The sequence below is a fragment of the Delphinus delphis genome, chromosome 8 (assembly GCF_949987515.2).
Source record: "Delphinus delphis chromosome 8, mDelDel1.2, whole genome shotgun sequence".
Classification (NCBI taxonomy): domain Eukaryota; kingdom Metazoa; phylum Chordata; class Mammalia; order Artiodactyla; family Delphinidae; genus Delphinus; species Delphinus delphis.
The window spans coordinates 86,544,620-86,569,010 of NC_082690.1; the positions used below are offsets into that span (position 1 = coordinate 86,544,620).

At 41.1% G+C, this 24,391-nt stretch overlaps 1 protein-coding gene across 2 annotated transcripts in view; it reads left to right on the plus strand.

The window, feature by feature from the left end:
• CAT (catalase) overlaps positions 1-22,493 on the plus strand; it is a 44,902-nt gene extending 22,409 nt beyond the window's left edge. Inside the window, exons 7-13 of one of the 2 annotated variants that reach the window (XM_060018683.1) lie at positions 628-819; positions 1,275-1,427; positions 4,400-4,538; positions 7,266-7,396; positions 12,275-12,382; positions 13,891-13,974; positions 14,290-22,485. In XM_060018683.1, the coding sequence (XP_059874666.1) occupies positions 628-819; positions 1,275-1,427; positions 4,400-4,538; positions 7,266-7,396; positions 12,275-12,382; positions 13,891-13,974; positions 14,290-14,355 (873 nt within the window). In that variant the 3' untranslated portion in view covers positions 14,356-22,485. Of the gene's footprint in view, positions 1-627; positions 820-1,274; positions 1,428-4,399; positions 4,539-7,265; positions 7,397-12,274; positions 12,383-13,890; positions 13,975-14,289 lie in introns of both variants that reach the window. The other variant, XM_060018684.1, reaches the window with a different exon arrangement.
• The last annotated feature ends 1,898 nt before the right edge of the window (positions 22,494-24,391 follow it).

Here is a 24,391-nt window from a genome sequence, read left to right on the forward strand (position 1 = left end):
TGCGTGCAGGAACGAAGACCCAACACAGACAAAAAAAAAAAAAATTATATTTTAATTTTTTTTTCTGATCTGAAAATAGCATGAGTATAAGAATTCAAATAATAGCCGCTCTGGAAAACAGTTTTGAAATTCCTCAAGAATTTAAACATAGAATTACCATATGACCCAACAGTTCCATTTTAAGATATGTCCTCAAAGAAATCCACTGAATTGGACTCTTTAAAATGGTTAAAAGATAAATTTTGTTATGTATATTTTATAGCAAAAATTGTTTTAGCTTGTCTGAAGACAGTAATGTAGCATTCTCTATGAGTGAAAAATTGAAAATAAACTGTGTCAACAATTTTAATTCAAATAATATAGAATACATAAAGGGAAAGAATGACTAATTTTAAATATAAAATGTGTAGACAGATTCCCTGGACATTGAGAAGAATCAGGATAATCAAGTAGAATTTCTTAGTGATAAATTCATACTTGTATCAGTTTTGAACAGTAGGATTACTGTTACGAGGAAAATCCAGTCTTTGGTTGGTGTTACTCATAATCCTTCAATGAATTATTGATTAAAGTTTGATAACTTTGCTAATAAGTTTCAGTTTGAGCTTCTTTTCTTTCATTCTGTAGACTGACCAGGGCATCAAAAACCTTTCTGTTGAAGATGCAGCAAGACTTGCCCAGGAAGATCCTGACTATGGCCTCCGGGATCTTTTTAATGCCATTGCCACAGGCAACTACCCCTCCTGGACTTTTTACATCCAGGTCATGACATTTAAACAGGCAGAAACTTTCCCATTTAATCCATTTGATATTACCAAGGTGAGTCAGTTAACAACTAAACTGTTTTCTTCTTTAAGTGTCTTTGCCACTAATTAAAAAAAATTGTGGTCAAGCATTCGTAAGTTGTATACAAAACACAGTGGTACCACTTAAGAGTTTCCTGGCCTGTGAATGAGGGCTCACAAGCATTTCCCTTCCAGTTCCTGTTTGATGAGTTTACTAAGTTCATCTGGGTGGCCTGATATATTGTTATTAGCAGGGAACAAATTTTGATGAGCTGATATACTTTTGCCCAGGGAAAGACTCAATGTTTACTGTTGTGAAAGTTTTAACCAATGCACTCACCTTAAGTTCTTATCATTTTGTTGGATTCAAAAATGTTATTTTCACTTATCATCATTGGCTTCATTGTATTTGAAAGCTGATATTTTTATGGGTACTTTAATTTCCTTCTGTTGGTTGTCTGGTAATCGTGAATATGGCATTATTTTTAGGTTTGGCCTCACAATGACTACCCTCTTATCCCAGTTGGTAAACTGGTCTTAAACCGGAATCCAGTTAATTACTTTGCTGAGGTTGAACAGTTGGCTTTTGACCCAAGCAACATGCCGCCTGGCATTGAGCCCAGCCCTGACAAAATGCTTCAGGTAAACCTGGTGGATTGAGAGGTTCTGAGGCGGGAGTGTGTGCGCGCATGCACACGTGCGCGCGCAGAGTGTAATTTGGCATGACCTTTATATGAAGGATTAACTAGAACATCACTTAAACTTTTGTCTGGGTCCTTAGTTCCTGTGGGACTGACTGAAACATCCTTAAATGAGCATTACAGTGTAAAACAAATTTCATTGTAGGTCCCTCAATATGGTAAGACTTTGACATTTAGGCTCTTAATTTAAAAGAAGTTATAGTAGAAATACCTTAGGTATTTGTGGGGTAAAATATTCTTTTTCAATTTGTAATCAGTGGGATGGAGGACTGTCACTAATTGATTGTAACACTTGGTCAGCATAACTTTATTCATTTCCTCTTCTATGGTGATGCTTGAATTTTGCCACATGTAGAAAGAGACCCAGAGATGATTTTTTTTTTTTTTTTTTTTTTTGCGGTACGCGGACCTCTCACTGCTGTGGCCTCTCCTGTTGCGGAGCACAGGCTCCGGACGCGCAGGCTCAGTGGCCATGGCTCACGGGCCCAGCTGCTCCACGGCATGTGGGATCTTCCCGGACCGGGGCACGAACCCGTGTCCCTTGCATTGGCAGGCGGAGTCTCAACCACTGCGCCACCAGGGAAGCCCCCCAGAGATGATTTTTACAAACTCAATTTATGTTTCCATTGATTAAAGCCAGTGAGTTAATGTAACCCTTTGTTTTGGTAATGTTCCTAGGCATTCAGTATTTTTTCACCACTCACCAGTATGCTTTTTCAGGAGTACAAAGAGAGAAAAACTCTTATTTGGATCAGAAATTAATAGGAAAATAACTGGCTTAATAATTATTGAGTAAATCAATCTTTCATGTTCTTGGACTGACCATGATACAAAGTTTAAAGACCACAGTGACTGACAGCTGTTTTCTTATGTAAGTGTCTGATTCCAGTTCAGGTGTCACTTTCTATGGAGGCAAGCTGTTTCCTTTGTTTTTTAACTAATAACTTTTTGCTTTGACATTGGGAACATTTGAACCTTTTATAGAAAGTAAGTTTATGTTAGTTTTTAGTTTACTATACATTGAATACCTATCTATTGATAGACTGTCCTGGCTGCTAAAATAGGAGGCCATACAATAGGGAAGGACTGTTGTACTTACTTAGCCATTTGGTGACCAGTGAGGAATTGTCCAAGCTTTTTTGAGTAGGTATGTAATAGAATCCGCATGGGACCTTAGGAGGAGTCTTTCGGCAGGAATATGTAGGATGTCGTTGGAGGAGGGATTGGAAGTGGAGAGCCTGTTCGGAGGACTTGGAAATTACCCTGATGAGAACTAATGCATGTTCAGGTGGTAGTGGTTGTACAGTAACGAACAGTGTTCTCAGTTGCCTTTCAACCAGGTCAGATTATTAACTTTTAAAACTTTGGGATCCAGAGTGTAAGCCAGACCATGGTGAAAAGCAGGCAGTAGTATAATAGCAAGTCACAGAGACTGTCCCCTGAGTACCTGGTGTTGCAGGTGCAGCTGTTCTTCACTCCCACACTCTGCAGTTTACTGGGAGAGGAGAAGTTGGCCTGACTGATTGAGTGGGAGAGCTTTGCTCTGCTTTCTCACCCCGGCCCAGCAAGGAGCTTGGGCACAGGGCCTTGGGTAAGGCCTGCATTCAAGTTGGGGTCAGGGTATGGCCTTGCTGTGCCCATTTCGCAGCCTTAGCTTTGAAGGCCTCCACCTACAGGTGGGGTAGTGATGCCTTATAAACCTAAGGTGACACAAGACCAGAATTACACGATGAGGCTATATCCAGGAGCTGCTCTTGGCTCAGCTGTATCTTCTGTCCTGTTGGTAAAGTTAGAGCACAAGTTAGTCTGTTTTGGGTAAAAGGAGGCAACCAGCTTCCATAGTGTAGGTGGTCTTGGGCACGGCTGCATGACCAGTCATCTGAACGTTACCTTAGGGGCTATCTGAAATGATTATGGGAGGCAGGGTCGCTCAGCCCAGAGCAAATTATCGACAGAATGGCGAGACGGGATTGAGCACGTTGGCCTCCGTGATTTGGTACAAAATAATCACATCAGTTGTCCTGTTCAACTTGGTTTGTATTTTGGCCCATAGAATTAGGGACATAAGAATACTCATTCAGATTCAAGGCCAGTAATGAAGGTAATGAAAGAAAACTACTCCTACTCTCTCTGCTTATGTAATAGAGCTTTGAATAATGGGAATATTTAAATAATTGGATACTAAGATTGATGGGGAGTTAATCATAAAGCTTTTTGTTTCAACACTAACTGAAAGAAATTACAAAACCTCCTGCCTTGGTAAATATGTGTGAGGCAAAACCTCCTGCCTTGGTAAATATGTAATTTAATCTTTGACTCAGGACCTTGTGGCAATGTAGGGCCATCGTTTTGCACTGTGGCTTTCTTTGTGTAGTATTTTGTTTAAATCTAGGAAGTCTCAGAGCTCAAAGTGTATCTGACATACACCAGAATGCAACATGGGAGGTGCTTTTTTGGAATGATTTCCCGTACGGTTGGTTTTGTAGAAATCTTCTTTTTGTTAAGAGCAAATGGTTGACCCCTCCCCTAGAGTGAGAGAGTAGAGAGGAGTGGAATTAGTTCATGATTCCAGTTAGTTGGGTTCTAGCAAACTTATTTCACAATGTAATGTGTCCTTGGGAATAGGAAATCATTCAAGCCTGGACACTAACTTGTTACTTGAGGAAAAAAGGAGTTATGACCTAGAACAGATGTGAAGATTTGTGGCTGTTTGGCCCCAAGGGGTGGAAGAGTAAGGACCGTTCAGTTAGGGAGAACTCATTTCATGAGAGAGAAGAGACTTTGCTCTTTACTGGGAGGACAGGCAGGGCTTTGTGATGCTTTGTGCTTGAAGCTTTACAGTGATGTTCACGGGCCACTCCTCTTTCGTATGTTACTGCACACCATCAAAGTCTGTTTCATTTGTAACTGCAGGGCCGCCTGTTTGCCTATCCCGACACTCACCGCCACCGCCTGGGACCCAACTATCTTCAGATACCTGTGAACTGTCCCTTCCGAGCTCGAGTGGCCAGCTACCAACGTGACGGCCCCATGTGCGTGCTGGACAATCAGGGTAGGCCTGGGACCGTGGCTCACCCCGCGGGTGTGGAGGGCACTGCTGGGCAGGGCACGGGAGGCCCCGCCAGCCCAGGGGTCGTCAGGCTGCCCCAGGCATCTGCTGCTCTGTGGAGGCCCCGCAGCCGCTCCTGCCAACCTCCTATTTGTTGCCCATCAATGAAGGTTTAAACTGCCTGAGGACTCTCCATACTTCCATCTATTTTATATGTTTTATGGAGAGTTCCCTCCTCAGATTTTGCTTGCTGTGCATCTGACTATGAAAGGCAGGGAGAAAGGTTTTTCCACACTGGCTGTTGTAGGGTATCATCCAACTTAGGGAGCGGGTTTTAAAGACTCTTCACAAAGTGGACGATTCCTGAAATCACTCTTAAGTCACCAGGACTTAGCCTCTTGGAAATGCAAAAGCCAAGAGTTGCCATACACATGCCATATTACATGTGTCTGAAGGACACATGATCCCTTCAGAAATTTTACTGATGATTTATATTTATAGCCATAGATGTCTATATTCAAACAAAGTTTATTTTTCTATGCTAAAAATAATACATGTACCTTAAAGGAAATTCGGAAAATATAAGGGAAAGAAGAGAAGAAAGAAGAAAAACCCATATATAGTCACAGTATCCAAAGGCCAGAACTGTTGCATTTTGCTGTATTTCTTTCCAGTCTTTTCTGTGAATACTTGTTATACATTTAAGATTAGTTTGTATATATAGCTTTGTGCCTTGCATTTTGTTACCATTATCATTAAGCCTTTTCCAAATATTTAACAAGTTTACATGCTCACTGAATGATTGTATTGTGTTGTTGCCATATTTCTGCTCTTTGAGGTTTACAAAGGTATGGAGCGTGTTATTGCCCAAAGTAACTGATACTTCTGTGTCTGTCTTCTGCGTTTTCATTCTAAAGTGATTTTTTTCCATTAATCTCCCTCGGTCCTTTCATTATTGAGACTGGCTGTATCAGAGCAGTTCATGTATATTTTGGAACGTCATTAATAAGTAAATGCTTTGTGTTTACCATTCTCGTTTACTGTTATAGTGGCATATGTATGAAAAACACTACTTTGACACACCTTTTGCCTAATTTTAAAAGTAGACCATTTGGGCTGTGCCCTTGCAGTTTGATGAAAGAGCTTAATTGTTCCCGGTAATCAATGACTTGAAGACAGCTGCGACTTTGAGTAAAGTGAGAGATAATTTGGAAATCAAATTTTAAAATGACTCAATTGGCACATTTCAAAGAGCTAATTCTTAGTGCAGAAAACCACTGTGATGGCTCGTTATTGGAGCACTTTGCTTTTCGCATGGACGTGGCTGAGCTGGAATGAATTTCTTAGATGGATAACTGGGCTCCATGGTAGTCGGGTGCCCCCTCTCTTCCTACATGCATTTGGCTCCTTCGTCAATGTGATGTACAGGCATCTCCTGCTTATCCACCCAGAATAATCTATTCTGGCAGTGAGCTGGGTAAACTTCTAATCCTGACTGGTTTGTTCAAACCACTTACTGGGCTTCCAGGCCATCCTTTCTGTTTAGGCAGCACGTACTCAGGTAATGCAAGCTTCTGCTAACATCAGCCGAAGCAGGGTATAGTTGGGAAAATGAACATGCCAAAAGGAAAAAAGAGCCTCATAACTTATTCCAGAAATCTTAATAAATGTTTTGATCGCATTGTCATTATTTTTCCTAATTCCAGATGAATGAGTGCTGACATACTAGAAATATCAAATTTTAGAAAAAATTTTTTAAAATTTATCTGTAGAGAGAAGTGAAAGTGAAACTAGAACTGAATAAAGTCTTGGTCAATAGGAAGGATAGATATCCCGAGAATCTTAAAACACCATTAAGAAAGAAATAGTGAAGTAGAATCCTGTGATAGGAGTGTAGTACGTGCTGGAATGGAGAGGACAAAAATCCCAGATCCCGGATCCACCACTGACCACCACATCACCCTGCAGCACTCAGTGAACATCTCAGGGCTCTGTTCATTTGTCTGGCGATTGAAGGAGCAGAGCTGGAGCAGAGCTAGAACTTTGAGTTGCTCCCAAGAATTCTGTGATTCTGTTTTTTTGTTTGTTTGTTTGTTTGTTTGTTTTGCGTTACACGGGCCTCTCACTGTTGTGACCTCTCTCGTTGCGGAGCACAGGCTCCGGACACGCAGGCTCAGCGGCCATGGCTCACGGGCCTAGCCACGCCGTGGCATGTGGGATCTTCCCGGACCGGAGCATGAACCCGCGTCCCCTGCATCGGCAGGCGTACTCTCAACCACTGCGCCACCAGGGAAGCCCTGTGATTCTGTTTTTGAACTGAGCCCAAGCCCCAGTGAAACCCTCCAACCTGAAATATGTCTTTGAGTCTCTTCTTCTATGGGGACCAAACCAAGCTCATATAAATATATTCGTACCGGAAGGCATCAGGAGATTGTAGAGATGAGGCCGTCTGAAGTGTTCAAAGGGAATTTGAGATCTCTTCGTTAAGACGCAGAGTGAGACAGCCACCGCAAGCGTTTGGCAGATGGCATATTCTCTAAGAATCCAAGTACTGCCTGTAGCTAAATATGGGGTGTTAAAAATGATATGTGCATGGCATGTGTATGTGTGTGTATGCACGTATGTATAAATATAATTGTCACTTGAATTTATTTCTTATTTTGTTGGCTGTTTGTAGACTTCCTTCATGTTTCATCTCCCCGAGTGAGTCTGTGTGGTTTTCTGTTAAAGGTGGAGCTCCAAATTATTACCCCAACAGCTTTGGTGCTCCGGAGCAGCAGCTTTCTGCCCTGGAACACAGGACCCACTGTTCTGGGGATGTTCAGCGCTTCAACAGTGCCAGCGATGATAATGTCACTCAGGTAATGGCTCCTTTGTCTGCGGTGCGAGTTGCTTGGTTATTCTCCTTGTCAATGTCTGCATATATTCCCCCGTTTAAAGTGTCTAATACGTCTTAACTTGAATTCAGGGACAACATCTCTATTCATAAGTCAGTGCCTGTATTAAATGGAGTTGAAGAGTTGTGTTACTATGCCCTTTTAGTCCAAGGTTTGGAGACTCATTTCAATTCCTCCAAATTTTATTGACGGGATGTAAGTGGGAGCCATTGGGGAAGCAGTGATCTCGTGGAAATCTAAGAAATGGGCAAGTAAAGCTTAAGTACAGCTGAATCTAAGAATCTGAGAAGGGCAGTCCAGATTTAAGGGACTAGAACTGGATTCAGAATAGCACTAGGAGGCCCGGTAGCAAAGGTGTGGGTGTTTCCACTGCACGGCACCCCATTCATGTGACTCAGCTACTCTCCATCTGTCTGCTGTTGCTCTCCAATACCAATTACTCATTCTTACCATGTCCTTCCCTATTTTTCTCCTCTTTGCCTCATAGCTTGTGTTTTAACATTGCTGTGGTTTTGCTATGACCATGGCCTAACTCTTCTTCTTTATGGCTTCTTTCTCCATGTATTACTTTTTTTTTTTTGGTCCTTTTTTACTCCTTCTCTCAATACTTCTACAGTCAGATTCTGGAGAGAGGAAATTGGATTGAATGGACTAATGTTTTCACTGTGGGTTGCATCATTGGCCTTTGGCCAGCCTCTAGTTAACTGCCCGGGGTCAAGTGCCCACCCTCTTTCTAATCACCTGTGGCTGCTTGGGGGCTGTTCTTTTAGTAGATGCCATGGAAGAGGCCCTTTGACTCTGAAGAGCAGCCACCTCATTAATGTGCCCAGTGCAACTTATACCACACGTAAGAAAAGGATAAAGTTAAAAAGTATAGTTGTCTTAGATCTCTGCTTGGGTAGTTGGTGTTAAACAATATTTAAATTAGAATGGGACCTATTCTAGCTTTTCAATTTGTAAATGTGTGTTCCCAGTAAAATATACTTAAATACATAAATTAATTCACTATGAAGATACCGTTATTTGAAAGGCCCTTACGTGTATACAAGTATATAAAAAAGAAATTACTTTATTGTACCTTATAAACCATTTTTAGATGAAATTAAATGTCTCCTAAAAGCCTTTTATAGTAACTGCCTTATTCTTGGTGATGTAGGTTACCAAGTATCAATATATTACAATACAATTCCTGCTTCTCATAAAATTTTACCTACCTGAAGTCTATTCCAGTGTTAAGCTAGCTAATACAACCTCTGTAAAAATTAATTTAGATAATGAGGCTGTTGCTCACACATTAAAATTTACTATATGATCATTCTTATTTTGAGAGATTTTCTTATCACTATATAGAACTCAAGATTCTGTTTATAGCTTCATAGCATAATCCTGTAACTATAAGAGTCACATGGAATATAAATAGGAAGATCCAGGTTTATACTCTTAAAAATGATTCACTTGGACTCATGCTTCTGGCTTATGACAGACAAGCTTGTGTCATACCTATCCTCTCATGGAGAACATTGGAAAGCTAGATAAGATACAAAAAGGCTGTGGAGAGCTATAAAAGCAGCAAGAATTTGAGGGGCCAAGATTTTGAACAGAAAAGAAGTGCAGAGATATGAGCTTGATATTTGCTCTTCTTTTCTCATGAGGCATTTATTACTTTGTAAGTATTGGCCAACATGCTGAGCAGAGTTTACAGCGTTTTCATGGGTCTGGAGGGAATAAAAATTGGAGTTCAGGACCTGCTAAGGAAGAGGGCCTCTAGTTAACATCACAGGCACTCAGTTGGATCCCGGAAGGGCCATCCTAGAAATAAGGGCAAACGTGAAATCAACTTGCCTTTACAAAAAATGAGACTCAGTTTTATACCAGTCCAGTCTCAGACTGGATTAAGATGATCTCCCTCTATCCTCTCTTCCAGAAGCAAACATAAGGCTTTGGAGGAAAATAGAGCCTCAAATTATCTCTGTATTTTTTCATATGCAAATGCCCAGCATTCAGTAATAAATTATCAGGCATACCCAACACATAAGACCTTATATCTGAAAAGCAAGAGGGGGATAAAAAAAAAAAACAACTGGCAATAGAAACAAACCTACTGAAGATCCAGATAGTGGAATTGTCAGATATAGGTTTTAAAATAACTGCAAATAATATGTTCAGGAAAACAGAAAACAGTTGACAACGTGGAGAATTTAATAAGAGAACTTGAATCTGTCAAAAAAGAATGGAGGGGACTTCTCTGGCGGTCCAGTGGTTAAGACTTTGTGCTTCCACTCAGGGGGCACAGGTTCCATCCCAAGTTGGGGAACTAAGATCCTGCATGCTGTGCAATGCGGCCAATAAAATAAAATAAAATTAAATTAAAATGAAAAAGAATTGAATGGACATACTGAACTGGAAAATGCAACAACTAAAGTTAAGCATTTAGTAAATGAGCTTAAAAGGAGATTAAATATGGCCGAAGAGAAGATTACTGAATTGGCGGATAGAGCAGTAGATGTTATCAAGACTCAGTCATGAAGAGAGAGCAAAAGAACTTCTCTTTGTTATAAGAAACCAATTAGAGATTGAGAAGGCAAACCACAGGGTGGGAAAATATATTTGCGGTTCCTCTAACTAACAAACAACTCATATACAGTACATGTAAAGAACTCCTGCAGAGCAATAAGAAAACGACAGACAAATGAATAGAAAAATGGGCAAAAGACTTGAACAGGCACTTCACAAAAGAAAATATCCAAATGACTGAAAAACACACAGAGTAGTTTATCTCACTAGTCATCGGGGATATGCAAAATAAAACTAAAAAGAGATACCACTACATACACACCAGAATGACTAGACTGAAAAAGACTGTGTACCAGGTATTGTGAGAATGAGAAACAACTCTAACTCTTACCTGAGTGTAGATTGGTTCAGGTGTTTTGGAGAACTGTTTGTCAATATCCACTGAAGCTAAACATGTACGTGTCTTTTGACCTAGTAAGTGCACTCTTACATAGATTCTTTTTTTTTTCTTACATAGATTCTTAATAGAAATGTGTACATATGAGCAGCAGAAGACATGTACAGCACTGTTTATTCATATTACCCAGTGTTCATCAATGTTCATCAAAAGCTTGGATAAATAAACTGTAGTATATTCCCACAGTGTACAGCAATGAAAATTAAAGAAGTATTCCAACAAACATTACCATAGATGAACCTTACAAACATGACATTGAGCAAAAGAACAAGAATATAGACTGTATGATTCCATTTGTGTACATTTGAAAGAGAAGTAAAAAATGTTTATAATATTAGAAGTCAAAAAAATTCACCCTTGGGGAGGCAGTTGGAGAAAGGGGATAATGACTGGGTGGGGGAGTATGGTAGGGGGATTTCTGGGGTGTGAGCGATGTTCTGTCTTGATCTGGGTGGTTGTGACACATTTGTGTCCACTGAAAAATCATTGAACTTCACACTTATGTTTAGTACCCTTTACTGTAGGCATGTTACACCTAAAAAGAAAAAAATCATTTTCTAACTTCGTATAGACTAGTAAAAATGTCACTTTTCCTTTCAGAGGAATTTGGTCCTGCTCTTAAAGGTCTGTGGTAAAAGTGTTGGAGTGGGTAAAGCACCTAGAACCTATGCTCTGTAATGAGAGAAGCCACCACAATGAGAAGACCCCATCTCATTTCTCTAGTTGCAGCGAGCGGGGGCCACACTTCGCTGTGGTGTGCAGACTTCTTATTGCGGTGGCTTCTCTTGTTGCAGAGCACGGGCTTTAGGTGCATGGGCTTCAGTAGTTGTGGCTCGCGGGCTTCAGTAGTTGTGGCTTTTGGGCTCTAGAGCGCAGGCTCAGTAGTTTTGGCACACGGGCTTAGTTGCTCTGCGGCATGTGGGATCTTCCCAGACCAGGGCTTGAACTCGTGTCCCCTGCCTTGGCAGGTGGATTCTTGACCACTGCGCCACCAGGGAAGTCCCTTATATTTAGACTTTGCTCAGATTTTAAGAAATATTATTATATTCTGATATTTGATAACAGAAAAATTATGAATATTTGATATTTTATGAATTTGCTACTTTGGATAACTGGATATTTTTGGACTTTATAAACATTAGTAGAACAGTACATAGAGTAGTGCCTGGTGCGTTATAGGTACATGAGAAATAAGTATTTGCTCAATGAGTGCATGAAAGAAATGTAGAATAGAATCATAGCCATAACTTAGAAATGGTTAATTTCAGAAATGAGCAGAGGCTGTTAGGACTCATATACTTAATACTAAGCTCTTACTTTTCATTTTAACTTCTTGATAGTCATTTTAGAGGTTAAACCCAATAATCTAAGCAAAATATCACTATTAACATCTGTTTTCTCCAAGAAATCTTGGCTTCTGAATAACTAAAGACCTAATTAATAAATTAGGGTGTTTTCCTCCCCTTTGGTTCTGGGTGAATTGAACAAAGGTTGTATTGCGTTAAGCTTACATTTAATGACGGTTTGCACATTCTGCACTTGTCAGTATTAAGGTGTGGTGGCATTTTTAATTGTAGGCAACACTGCCTTCTATTTATAAGAGATTTATAAGCAGTGACTGCAAAGGACATTATTAAAAAGAAGTTATGAGCTATTATCTTCCTGTTTTGCTTAAAATAAAATAAAAAGTGAGGAACTCAACACGTGACAGTTTCAACTATAATTTTAAATTATTCTTAAATTCTAAAACCTTTTTTCATTCTTATACCAATGAGAAATCTTGCATCTTCATTTCAAAAGTGGTGTTTGGGTGAGTTTTGTTGGTGCTGAAGTGGTTATTTGATTCCCTGCACTCTATTTTCAATGAGCAGGTGCGGGCTTTCTATTTGAACGTACTGAATGAGGAGCAGAGGAAACGCCTGTGTGAGAACATAGCGGGCCATCTGAAAGATGCACAACTTTTTATCCAGAAGAAAGCGGTGAGTGATACTTTGTAAGCCGAAGAGTGACACCTGCTGGCAGGAGAAGAGAGTGCAGCTGTGTGAGAAAACCCTTCCATGGAAGTGTCATTTCTATTTCACTTGAGCTAAGCACACTTAAAAAAACTAGTATGAATCCCCAATCAACCTCTGATTCTTTTCTCTCTGTGTTTTACCTCCAGTATATATGCCATATCCATTGATCCTTAGCTCTTTGTCCAGTGTATAATAATTTAGTTGAGTTTAGGGTGAATGGTCTCCTATGCTGTTCAGTCTGACTGCAGCCAAGTTCTGTGTAGGAGAGTAATGTCCAATGTCAAAATGTGGGTCCTGCCACAATTTTGCTTAGACTTCAGGTGATAAGAAATACAGATTACATTTTTGCGATTTGAAGTCAGCCTGACTACTTGATGTTATGATGCCTGACCCTCCTTCGGAAGAAACTAGAAACTTGCACGTTTTCTGGGGTCAGAACTGAGCTGCTTCCAAAGGCTCAGGCTGAACTTTTGAGCTGAGGCACCAGGGTATTTCTGATGGTAGCTCGCTGTGTTGTGTGCTCTGCTGTGGTCTCCCGGCCTGCCGCAGGGGAGTTAGCCTCTTGCAGATTTAGGAACCCCGGCTATTTCTTTGTCTCTTGGTTGCTGTTTCTCTGTTCATGGGGGCAGCTGTCTGGGATGTGTTCTAAGGCCCGGAGATATGTACCAGCAGGCTGGGTGCTCTATCTGCAGGCAAGGTTCTATAACTGTGTTTCACCAGGGCGTGTATGAAAGATAACCCTTTAAGTCCCTGGGCGCTAATAGTTCTTGCTGTCTGGGGCAGAGAGCCTGACGGTCTCGCTCTGTGAGATAGGTGGGGTGGGTATTTTCTCATCTCACTGATAAGAATGAATAAGACCGTTTGTAAGTAGAGAACTGGGCTTGAACCCTTGGCCTTCTCCTCTCACATATGCTGAAGCTGCAAGGCCCCCTGTGGGTTCTTGATGCCCCACCTCAGGATCAGCCCGCGGTCAGGAATTCCTGCTTGAAGTATGCTTAGGTGCCCAGCAGGGGCCAGTGTTTGTACATCTCACTTTAAATTCAGGCAGTGTCTGGGCCTGTTTCTTCATGCAAATCGCTGTAACTTTTTGCGTTCCTCCGAGGTCAGCTCTTTACCTGCTGTAAATGGAGCTCGCCTCATAGCGCGTTTTCCTCACGGTACTCCACGAGGTAGATTTAATCATCCCACTTATTTTTCTGGGGAGCGGATATGAACTGTATGAGGTAGCTTTAGTTATCTCACTGATTTCATGAGGAGTGGGTACTGAAGCTCAGATGAGTGACTCAGGCAAGGTTGCTTAGCCAGTATATGTCCAGGACGCAAGCCTTCATCCGTGTTGGTGAATGCTGTGTGGTTCTGCCTCCCGTGGAAGCGTCCGTCCTCCCCTCTGGAGTCGACCCTGTGAGGCGGACTCTGGGGACGGGTGTAGTGAGGGCTGGGCTAATGCTTACATTATTTTCACCTGGTTACAGGTTAAGAACTTCAGCGATGTCCATCCTGACTATGGGGCCCGCATCCAGGCTCTTTTGGATAAATACAACGTTGAGAAACCTAAGGTGAGCCCAGAGCATCCTGGCTGTGGCAGAGGGGGCGTGTCGTGGATGGGCGTAGTTGGGTTTCCTTTTATGATGATTCTCCTCAGGGACAGCTATTCCGTTTCTTAAGCAGCTGTTCAGAATCTCATTTGAGATATAAAGAACTCACTTGGAAAGCACATGCTCCTTGTTTTAGCCCTGGGCAGTATAAGACAGCCGAAGGTGAACAAATTCTGAATGCTTATTTTCATTTGAGCACAGATTAAAGCTAAGATAAATACTGAGTTGCTGCCCAAGTGAGTTAAGTAACCTGCTGGTCTTGGTCTTTCGAAACAGAGCGCGATTCACACCTATGTAAATCCTGGGTCTCACTTGGCTGCAAGGGAGAAAGCTAATCTGTGAGGGTCGTCCGTCCGCCTATGAAGCAAAGCATAATGTTGACACACATGCCCACTCATCGCTGGATGGAAGATTCTCCTGCGCCAGACATACAAATGCAAGTTTATGTCTGTAAAATGATAATCCCAGCTTTCTATAGCGAATAACGTAATAATGGCTTTTAATGCTATCTTCCTAGGGGTAAGTGAACGTTAGAGCTTAACAATCATTTGAAAGAAACATGTATTTGCTTTTGACAGCTGACTATTTACTTAAAATGACTAGAATGAAAGTTTCTAGCAGAAATACGATTTTATTTGATAAGAAAAAATCTTGGTGAAATTAATATGTTTACATATCATCTCATGGCCTGTTATATAAAAATATGGCTGTAATTATATAAGAAGAAAAGATGAAGATAATCCACTCCGAAATTTAAATTTTTCTAAGTTCCTTATAGGAAGCACAATGTGGTGTCTTTTGAAAATAACTTCAGTACCATCATGGCTTAATGTTTATTCCTGCTTGGAACTGATCAGAGTTTTTAAAACTTGGAATTACATTTATGCTAATATAGTATTGATTTTGCAACAGGCTGATCTGTAATAGCTTATCTTTTTACAATAAAATAATCTGTAAATAAAAATAGAAGACTGGTATTTGGTTTCTTTAGGCTCCATATATAACTTGGAATGTCTCAAGACTCTGAATCTGAGTGTCATCTGTTATCAGATACTTACCTGTATAATTGAAAATATCAGCCTCACGAGGGTAGTATGTTATTTGTTTAAACCAGTAGCCTTTAGACATAGCCTCTGAGATACAGGGGACCAGAACTTTATTCTATTGGGAAAACAGCAAATTTCCCAGCTTTGAAAATTGCTTAGATCTCTTGTTCATTAGCTCACTTCTTTATCTAATTATGAGTTTTAATTAAAAAAAATTTTTCCTTTTTTTCTTCCCAGTTTTATTGATATATAATTGGCATACAGCACTGTATAAATTTGACTCACATGCATCATGAAATGATTATCACAATAAGTTTAGTTAATGGGAATGCCCTGGTGGTCCAGTGTTTAGGACCCAGTCCTCTCACTGCCAGGGGCCCAGGTTCGATCCCTGGTTGGGGAGCTAAGATTCCGCAAGCTGTATGTTGCGGCCAAACAAAAAAAATAAGTTTAGTTAACATTAATCATCTCATATAGATACTGTACGACATTAAAGAACTGGAAAAAAATTTTTTTTCATGTTATGAGAACGCTTAGGATTTACTCTCTTAACAATTTTCATATGTAACACACAGTAGCATTAATGATATTTATTGTACATGACATCTCTAGTACTTATTTATCTTATAACTAGAAATTTGTACCTTTTGACTGCATTTTTCCAGTTCCCCTCTCCCCTACCCCCACCTGATAGTAACCACAAATCTGATCAGTAACCACAAATCTGATCTCTTTTTCTTTTTTTAAAAAAATTAATTAATTAATTTTGTTTGCGTTGGGTCTTTGTTGCTGCACGCGGGCTTTCTCTAGTTGCGGCGAGTGGGGACTACTCTTCGTTGCTGTGTGCGGGCTCCTCATTGCCGTGGCTTCTCTTGTCGTGGAGCGTGGGCTCTAGGCGCGTGGGCTTCAGTAGTTGTGGCACACGGGCTCAGCAGTTGTGGCTCGCGGGCTCTAGAGCGCAGGCTCAGTAGCTGTGGCGCATGGGCTTAGGTGCTCTGCAGCATGTGGGATCTTTCCGGATCCCCTGCATTGGCAGGTGGATTCTTAACCACTGTGCCACCAGGGAAGTTCCTGATCTCTTTTTCTGAGTTTGTTGATGAAGTATAAATAACCTACAACACGATGTTAGTTCCTGTTATACAACGTAGTGATTCAGTATTTCTGTACATTTAAAAATGATCACCGCTGTAAGTCTGGTTATGATATGTATAATACCATACAACAATATTACATAGTTATTGACTATATTCCCCACACTGTACATTTCATACCTATGACTCATTTATTTTGCAACTGGAAGTTTGTACCTCTTAATTTCCCTCACCTGTTTCTTTCCTCCCCCTACCACCCTCTCCTCTGGGAAATTTGTTACGATTGTTCGTTTTGGTTTTTAGATGCCACATGTAAATGAAATCGTGCAGAATTTGTCTTTCTCTGTCTGACTTATTTCACTTAGCATAATACCCTCTAGGTCCATCTGTGCTGTTGCAGATGGCAAGATGTTATTTTTTATGATTGAGTAATATTCCATTATATATCACATCTTTTTATCCATTCGTCTGTTGATGGGCACTTAGGTTGTTTCCATATCTTGGCTATTGTAAATAATGCTGCAGTTAACATAGGGGTGTATATATCTTTTTGAATTAGTGTTTTTATTTTCTTCAGATAAATACACATGAGGGGAATTGCTAGATCATATGGTAATCTTTTAAAAAAGTTTTGAGGAATCTCCATACCGTTTTCCATAGTGGCTGCACCAATTTGCATTCCCATCAACTGCACGAAGATTCCCTTTTCTCCACATCCTTGCCAACACTTGTTATTTGTTGTCTTTTTGACATTAGCCATGCTGACAAGTGTATCTCATTGTGGTTTGGATTTGAATTTCCCTGATAATTAGTGATGTTGAGCATTTTTTCATGTGCCTGATTGCCATCTGTATGTCTTCTTTGGAAAAATGTCTATTCAGGTCCTCTGCTCATTTTTAAATCAAGTTGTTTGTTTTTTTGACATTGAGCTATGTAAGTTCTTTGTATATTTTGGATATTAACTGCTTATCAGATAGATCATTTACAAATGTCTTCTCCCATTGAGTAGGGCCTTTTTGTTTTGTTGATAATTTTCTTAGCTGTGCAAAAACTTTTTAGTTTGATGTAGTCTCATTTTATTTATTATTGTTTTTGTTTCCCTTGCCTGAGGAGACAGATCGAAAAAAATATTACTGAAACCAATACCAAAGAGCTTACTGCCTGTTTTCTTCTAGAAGTTTTATGCTTTCAGGTCTTACATTTAACTCTTTAATCCATTTTGAATTTATTTTTATGCATGGTGTGAGAGAGTAGTCCAGTTTGATTCTTTGGCATGTAGCTGTCCAATTTTCCCAACACCATTTATTGAAGAGGCTGTGTTTTCCCCATTGTATGTTCTTACCTCCTTTGTTGTATATTAACTACCTGGATAGGTGTGGGTTCATTCCTGGGCTTCTGTTCTGTTCCATTGATCTATATGTCTGTTTTTGTGATATACTGTTTTGATTACTGTAGCTTCTTAGTATAGTTTGAAATCAGGGAGCATGGTGCTTCCAGCTTTGTTCTTTCTCAAGATTGTTTTGGCTATTTTGGGTCTTTAGTGTTTTCCACACAAATTTTAGAATTATCTGTCCTAGTTCTGTGAAGAACGCCATTGGTATTTTATAGGGATTCCATTGAATTTATAGATTGCCTTGGGTAGTATGGTCATTTTAACAATATTAATTCTTCCAGTTCATGAATATGGTATATCTTTCCACCTGTTTTTGTTATCTTCAGTTTCTTTCATCAGTGTCTTATAGTTTTCTAAGCACAGGCTTTTTGTCTCCTTAGTTAGATTTATTCCTAGGTATTTTATTCTTTTTGATACAGCTGTAAATGGGATAGTTTTCTTAATTTCTCTTTCTGACAGTTTGTTGTTAGTGCATATAAATGCGACAGATTTCTGAACATTAATTTTGTATCCTGCAATTTTACTGAATTCATTGTAGTCTTATGATTATGAATTTTTAAAATAGGGCTCAGAAGCTCAAGTTTTTTCATTTGTTTTTAACCCGTATTTGCCTATCGTGCTTGAAACTCAAGGGGAACACTTTAAAAATGAGTTCTGAATGCTAATTGAAAACTTGTTTTCCTTGAAAATTCTTATTCCCTTCATCTCAGATCTTCAAAACCAGTTTGTGCTTACTCTTAGGAATCAGATCTTGAGCGTCAGGAAACCATTAGACACTAGTAGATACAAATTCTCAATCTTTTAGCTCAAACTCCTTTACTCTCCTGTCAAAACTCTCCTGCTTAAATCCCTCCTGTGTTTGAATGTGCCTGGAAACTGTTATATTTGTAGACATGGAAAACAGATTTATCCATTTGTACCCAATGGTGAATACTTTCAATATAGTAACTTTACTATATAGTTACATCTCTTTATTAAATATATAAGATAAAGTCATAAAAATTAATATACTCTGATGATGGGAAGGAGGTTATTTATTTAAATATTGGTTATAAACACAGTGTTTTTGAGCTGATTTTCTGCTTGTTCTATTCTGTAGTCTAAAAATAAGCTGGTAGTTAAATTACATGTACCTAACATGTTTCCATATGTAAAAATCTGCATGGAAGTGTCCCCAGTTCTACTCTGGAGACCTATTTTGTAATTTTCAAATATAAATACTGATGAAGTTAACTATTCCTTTTGGGTTTTACTTCCTGGGAGTTACTATCTAATGATATTACTTTTAAGTGACATTAAGATACACAGGACCCATGGTGATGGCTAGCTCATAATAACGGCAAAAGTGCAAGAATGCAAGAAAAGGAAACCTGTTTTTCCTTTCTCAGGAAACTGGGATTGCAATTCAAATTGCACAAGTGCGTTTTCAAGCCTTTGTTCATATCATGCCCACTAATATTTCATTGGCCAAAGCAAGTCACATGGTTAAGCCCAAGTCAAAGGGTGAGGCAGTGTACTGTACCCACAGAGCCAATTGTGTGTGTGTGTGTGTGTGTGTGTGTGTGTGTGTGTGTGAACATATCTGGACATTAACCTAATTTCCCATAGGCCTCCCCTCCCATCAGTTCTTCAACACTACTAGCAACTTCCCTTGGTCATCACCCTCTTCTTGTCCTTACTTCCCCTGTTTAGATTTTGTAATGACTCCAGAACCCAGCCTTGGTAAACTAGGCCTCTCACTTATTCATTTCTTACACTGGAAATGACTGTGGCAGGAGCAAAACACAGCCCTACGAAGTGGGCTTTTAAAAATTTGACCACGACCTCAAGTGGGCCCTCAGCAGGCCTGGAAATCTGACTTTCCTTCCTCAGTAAACTCTCCTACTCCCTCTGCTCCTAGTTCATCAAGGATAGGATAACTTCCTTATCTTTTCCTCCACCGAAGTCCTCCATCTTGCCAGCACTGACATCCACGTGCTCTTTTTTCCTTCCTGTTGACACAGATGAGTTCGGTTCATATTGAAAGTTAGCCCCCTATACGTGCGCTGGTCCATGCCCTTCTGCCTGCTCTGGAATTCTGTATCATTCTTCTCAGGATGACTTGCTCTTGTAAGTCTCCCTGAATCCTCTCTTGATCTCATAGGCCTCTCTTGTTCTTTGCCCCCTTTATTCTTCTCCCCAATATCTTATAAGAATTACCTTTACTTGCTATCTTCACGCTCTTCTGTCCTTTCTTGAACCTACAAGCAGACTGCCCTTGCCAAGGTCACCAATGACTTCCATGCCACTAAAATCCAATGGTTCCATCCAGCAATCCCACTTCTGGGTATATCCCCAAAAGGAGTGGAAGCAGACACTTGAAGAGATATGTGTACATTGTGTAGCATTATTCACGAGGGCCAAAAGGTGAAAACAACTTAAGGGTCCATTGATGGATGAATGGATAAACAAAATGTATATCCAGACAGTGGAATATTATTAAGCCTTAAAAAGGAAGGAAATTCTGACACACACTACAACATGGATGAACCTTGAAGACATTATGCTAAGTGAAATGAGTCTGACACAGAAGGACAACTATGGTATGATTCTACTTCTATGAGGTACCTAGAATAGTCAAATACACAAATACAGAAAGTAGAATGGTGGTTGCCAGGGGTGGGAGGAAGGGAGAAATGAAGAATTCTTATATAATGGGTGCAGAGTTTCAGTTTGGGAAGATGAAAAATTATGGAGATGGATGGTGGTGATAGTTGCACAACAGCATGAATGTATTTGCCACTGAACTGTACACTTAAACATGGTTAAAGTGGTAAATTTTATGTATAATTTACCACACATCTCACACACACACACACACACACACACACACACACACACACACACACAGCCCAGTGGTCCATTCTCATACTCACCTTGCTTGGCCTCTTAGCAGTGTTTAAAACACTTGATCATTGGCACCTTTTTTTAAAAAAAAACAACCCAGCTTTTTTTTGAGATAGAATTCACATACCATACAATACACCCATTTAAAGTGTATAATTCAGTGGTTTTTAGTATAGGCACAGAGTTGTGCAATCAACACCACAATAAATTTTAGAACATCTCTGTCACCCCCCAAAAAGCCTTGTACCCATTAGCAGCACTCACCATTCCCCCAACTTAATCTTGCCCTGCAAACCTCGGCCATCACGAATCTGTCTATAGATTTGCCTATGTTACACATTTTATTTAAATGAAATCATACAACATGTGATCTTTTGTGACTGGCTTCTTTCACTTAGTATAATGTTATCAAGATTCTTACATGTTGTATCATGGATCAGTACTTCATTTCCTTTTATTGCCAAATAATATTCCACTGTATGAATAAGCTTTTTTTTTTTTTTTTGCGGTACGCGGGCCTCTCCCTTTGCGGAGCACGGGCTCTGGACGCGCAGGCTCAGCGGCCACGGCTCACGGGCCCAGCCGCTCCGCGGCATGTGGGATCCTCCCGAACCAGGGCACGAACCCATGTCCCCTGCATCGGCAGGCGGACTCTCAACCACTGCACCACCAGGGAAGCCCAGAATAAGCTTTTTTATTGATCCATTCATCAGTTGGTAGATGTTTGGGTTGTTTCTACTTTTTTGGCTATTGTGAATAATGCTGCTATGAATATTTGTGCACGTGTTTTTGTGTGGACATGTCTTTTCATTTCTCACATTCTCACCTTCTTAAAATGCGTTTTCACTCGTCTTCTGGCACACCGCTCTCTCAAAATCGACTCCTGGTGTTTTAAAATCTACTATTCTTCTAAAATGAGGGCTTGGTCTGGGCTTATAGAAACACTGAGAGATTACCTTGTTGCTTTCAAATTCAATGTAGAATTTCAGTTTAAAAACATTAATTTTTCCTTTCCCATATAAAGGGACATCACTCTAATTTGTAATCTCTGCTACAGAAATGAGTTTTAAGAATTTCTTAGCACTTACTATTCTGAAAGAAAAACAATGGGCAAACTGCTTGGCCATGTCTTTGCCTCTTAGTTCATGATAAAGGCAAAGGGCCAAATTCTATTTTCAGTGATCTGATAAGACAAATTGAAGGCTTTAAAATCCTTATCAGAGTTTTAAAGATGTGAAAGGTTAGTGGAGGTGAACTCAAAAAGTTATGTATACTTTTTTTTTTTTTTTTTTTTTGCGGTACGCGGGCCTCTCACTGTTGTGGCCTCTCCCGTTGCGGAGCACAGGCTCTGGACGCGCAGGCTCAGTGGCCATGGCTCACGGGCCCAGCCGCCCCGTGGCATGTGGGATCTTCCCGGACCGGGGCACGAACCCATGTCCCCGTATCGGCAGGCGGACTCAACCACTGCGCCACCAGGGAAGCCCTACTTTTGAGTTTTTGAAAATTTTAATCAATCACATGTGGAAAGCTCGACTATGACACTCTTTGCAAAGGAAATACTTATTCTCTCATTGACTGTTACGCGAATTGTGCATTGTCGTTTTTATTTTTGTTTTGCTTTGTTATTGTTTGCTTAAAGTATGCTATTTTAAATTGTCCTTGTATTTTCTGCTCTTGAATGAATTGCATTATGAAACTATATGTTTGAGTAAAACTCACATTTTAAAGAGTATAGTGTGTTGAATGATGGTCCCTAAAAGAATATGTCCATGTCCTAACCTCAGGAAGCTGTGAAGTTGACTTTATTTGGAAAAAAGTTTTCTGCAAGTGTCTCCAGATGAGATCATCTGGGATGATCAAAGATCAGTGTGCTTCTAAGAGACCAAAGCGGGGGAGCAGGGGCAGCTCATATGAAGATTGAGGCAGAGATTGGAATTTTACAGCCACAAGCTAAGGAACACCTGGAGCCTCCAGAAGCTAGAAGAAGCAAGGAAGGATTCTTCCCTAGAGCCTATGGAGGGAGCATGGCCCTGGAATACCTTGATTTTGGACTCAGCCTCCAGAATTGTGAGAGAATGAATTTCCATTGTTTTAAGCCACCACATTTGGTGACTTGGGCAGCCCTGGAAACTCATAGAAAGATGATGCTAGTTTAATGGTTTTATAAAATGAAAACTTTTTGAGTAGCAGAGGGATTAATTTTTTTGTTCTCTGAATCGCCTGATGGCCCTCTCTGGGTCGGGGGCAGCTTCGCTTAGGTAGTGAGTGACTCCTCATTACCGTCCACCGCTGCCTGCCCTGCCCCCACCTCAGTCCCTGCCATCCCCCGGAACTTCTTGGTTCTGGTTCTTCACTGCCAAGCTCGTTGCCTGAAAGCTCCCAGCTCCCCTCCTGTTAGCTAATTTCCAGTTTCCTGGACAGTCTCTTCTTTCAGCTGGACTGTGAGCTTTGATCCAGTCCATCAACATGGTACTTCCCTCTTCACCTGGCCGGGACAGGGGTCCCCATTTCAAAATGTAGAAGCATTCTGGATGCATGAAAAACAAGAACAAAAAACCCCAAACAGAAAGTAGATTGGTGCAGCCACTGTGGAAAACAGTATGGGAGTTTCCCAAAATAACGAAAAATAGAACTACCATGTGACCCAGCAATTCCACTCCTACATATAGATATGAAAAAAACAAAAACAGTAATTCAAAAAGATACACGTGGAGGGCGGAGTCAACGTGGCATACTAGGATGACACAGAATTCGCGTCTCCTCACAAGCGGGGCACCTACCAGGCACCGGTGGGGGACCACGGACACCTAAGGGGACAGGAGGAACCCCCATGACCACGTAGGACGTGGGGCATGGGGGGAGTGAAGGGGGAGGAGAAGTGGAGGTGGGACGAGAATGGAGCCCCTGAAGGGCGGCTGGGGGAGGGGAAGGGATTCCACGCCCAAAGGGGGAGATTGGGGACCACTGGGAGGACAGAGGATCAAAAGGGAGTGCGGCCAGGTTTCCCCTGCCCACTTGGGTCCCCAGGAACCTGCTGAGATCCCGGGCCTGATGCTCTGCCCACCTAGGCCCCCTCCAGCCACGTGGGTCCTGAGGGAGTGGGAGGGAGGGAAGGGGGAGCAAAAGTAAAGGCCGGACCTACGGGACCGTATCCCTGAGGGGTGGCTGGGGGAGGGGAGGAGTTCCTACACCCAGCAGGACCCACCCACAGTTAGGGGTCCAGCAGGGATGGGGGAGACCCTGGGGGAGATGGTGGGGGAGGGGCACGAAGGAACAGAAGGGAAAAGGACCAGGGCTTTCCCTGTCCACTTAGGCACCGGGGAGCCAGTTGGCCTCCCAGGCCTAATCCTCTGCCCTCGGAGCCTCCCTGCTGCCATGCAGAGCCCAGGCCCCACCCCACACCCCGGCCAGGGCCCAATCTCTACCCTTGGAGACCCCCTCTGAGACCCCCTCCAACACAATGGGCCTAACCCCGACCACACACGCTCACTCAGGGCCTCGCCTCCAAACTCCACACTCCAGAGCACCTCCTTTCCACGTGCTGCCCCTCCCCTTCTGCACAGGTCCTAAGCAGAGGCCCCGCCCCATGCTCAAACGTCACCCCCCACTCGCCTAGGTCCCGCCGCACCCTAAACCCCACCCCTGCCTAAGTTCCCCTTCCACCTAAACTCTGCCTGCAAGGCTTTTTTTTCCCTCTTTTACATTGAGGTTCTGTTTTACATTGTTGTTGATTCATTTATATTTTTATTTTTCCTAATAAATCTTTATTTTTCTAATTTTATTTTATTCTTTATACTTTGTTATTGTTCTCTCCTTTTGTTCCCTCTGCACCCCTCCCCCCTTTTTTTTCTTTTCTCTATTGTGGTTTTATTTTACCTTGTTGCAGTTGTTTCAATTATATTTTTATTTTTCCTAATATATTTTTTATCTTTCTAATTTTATTTTGTTTTTTCTTCTTTGAT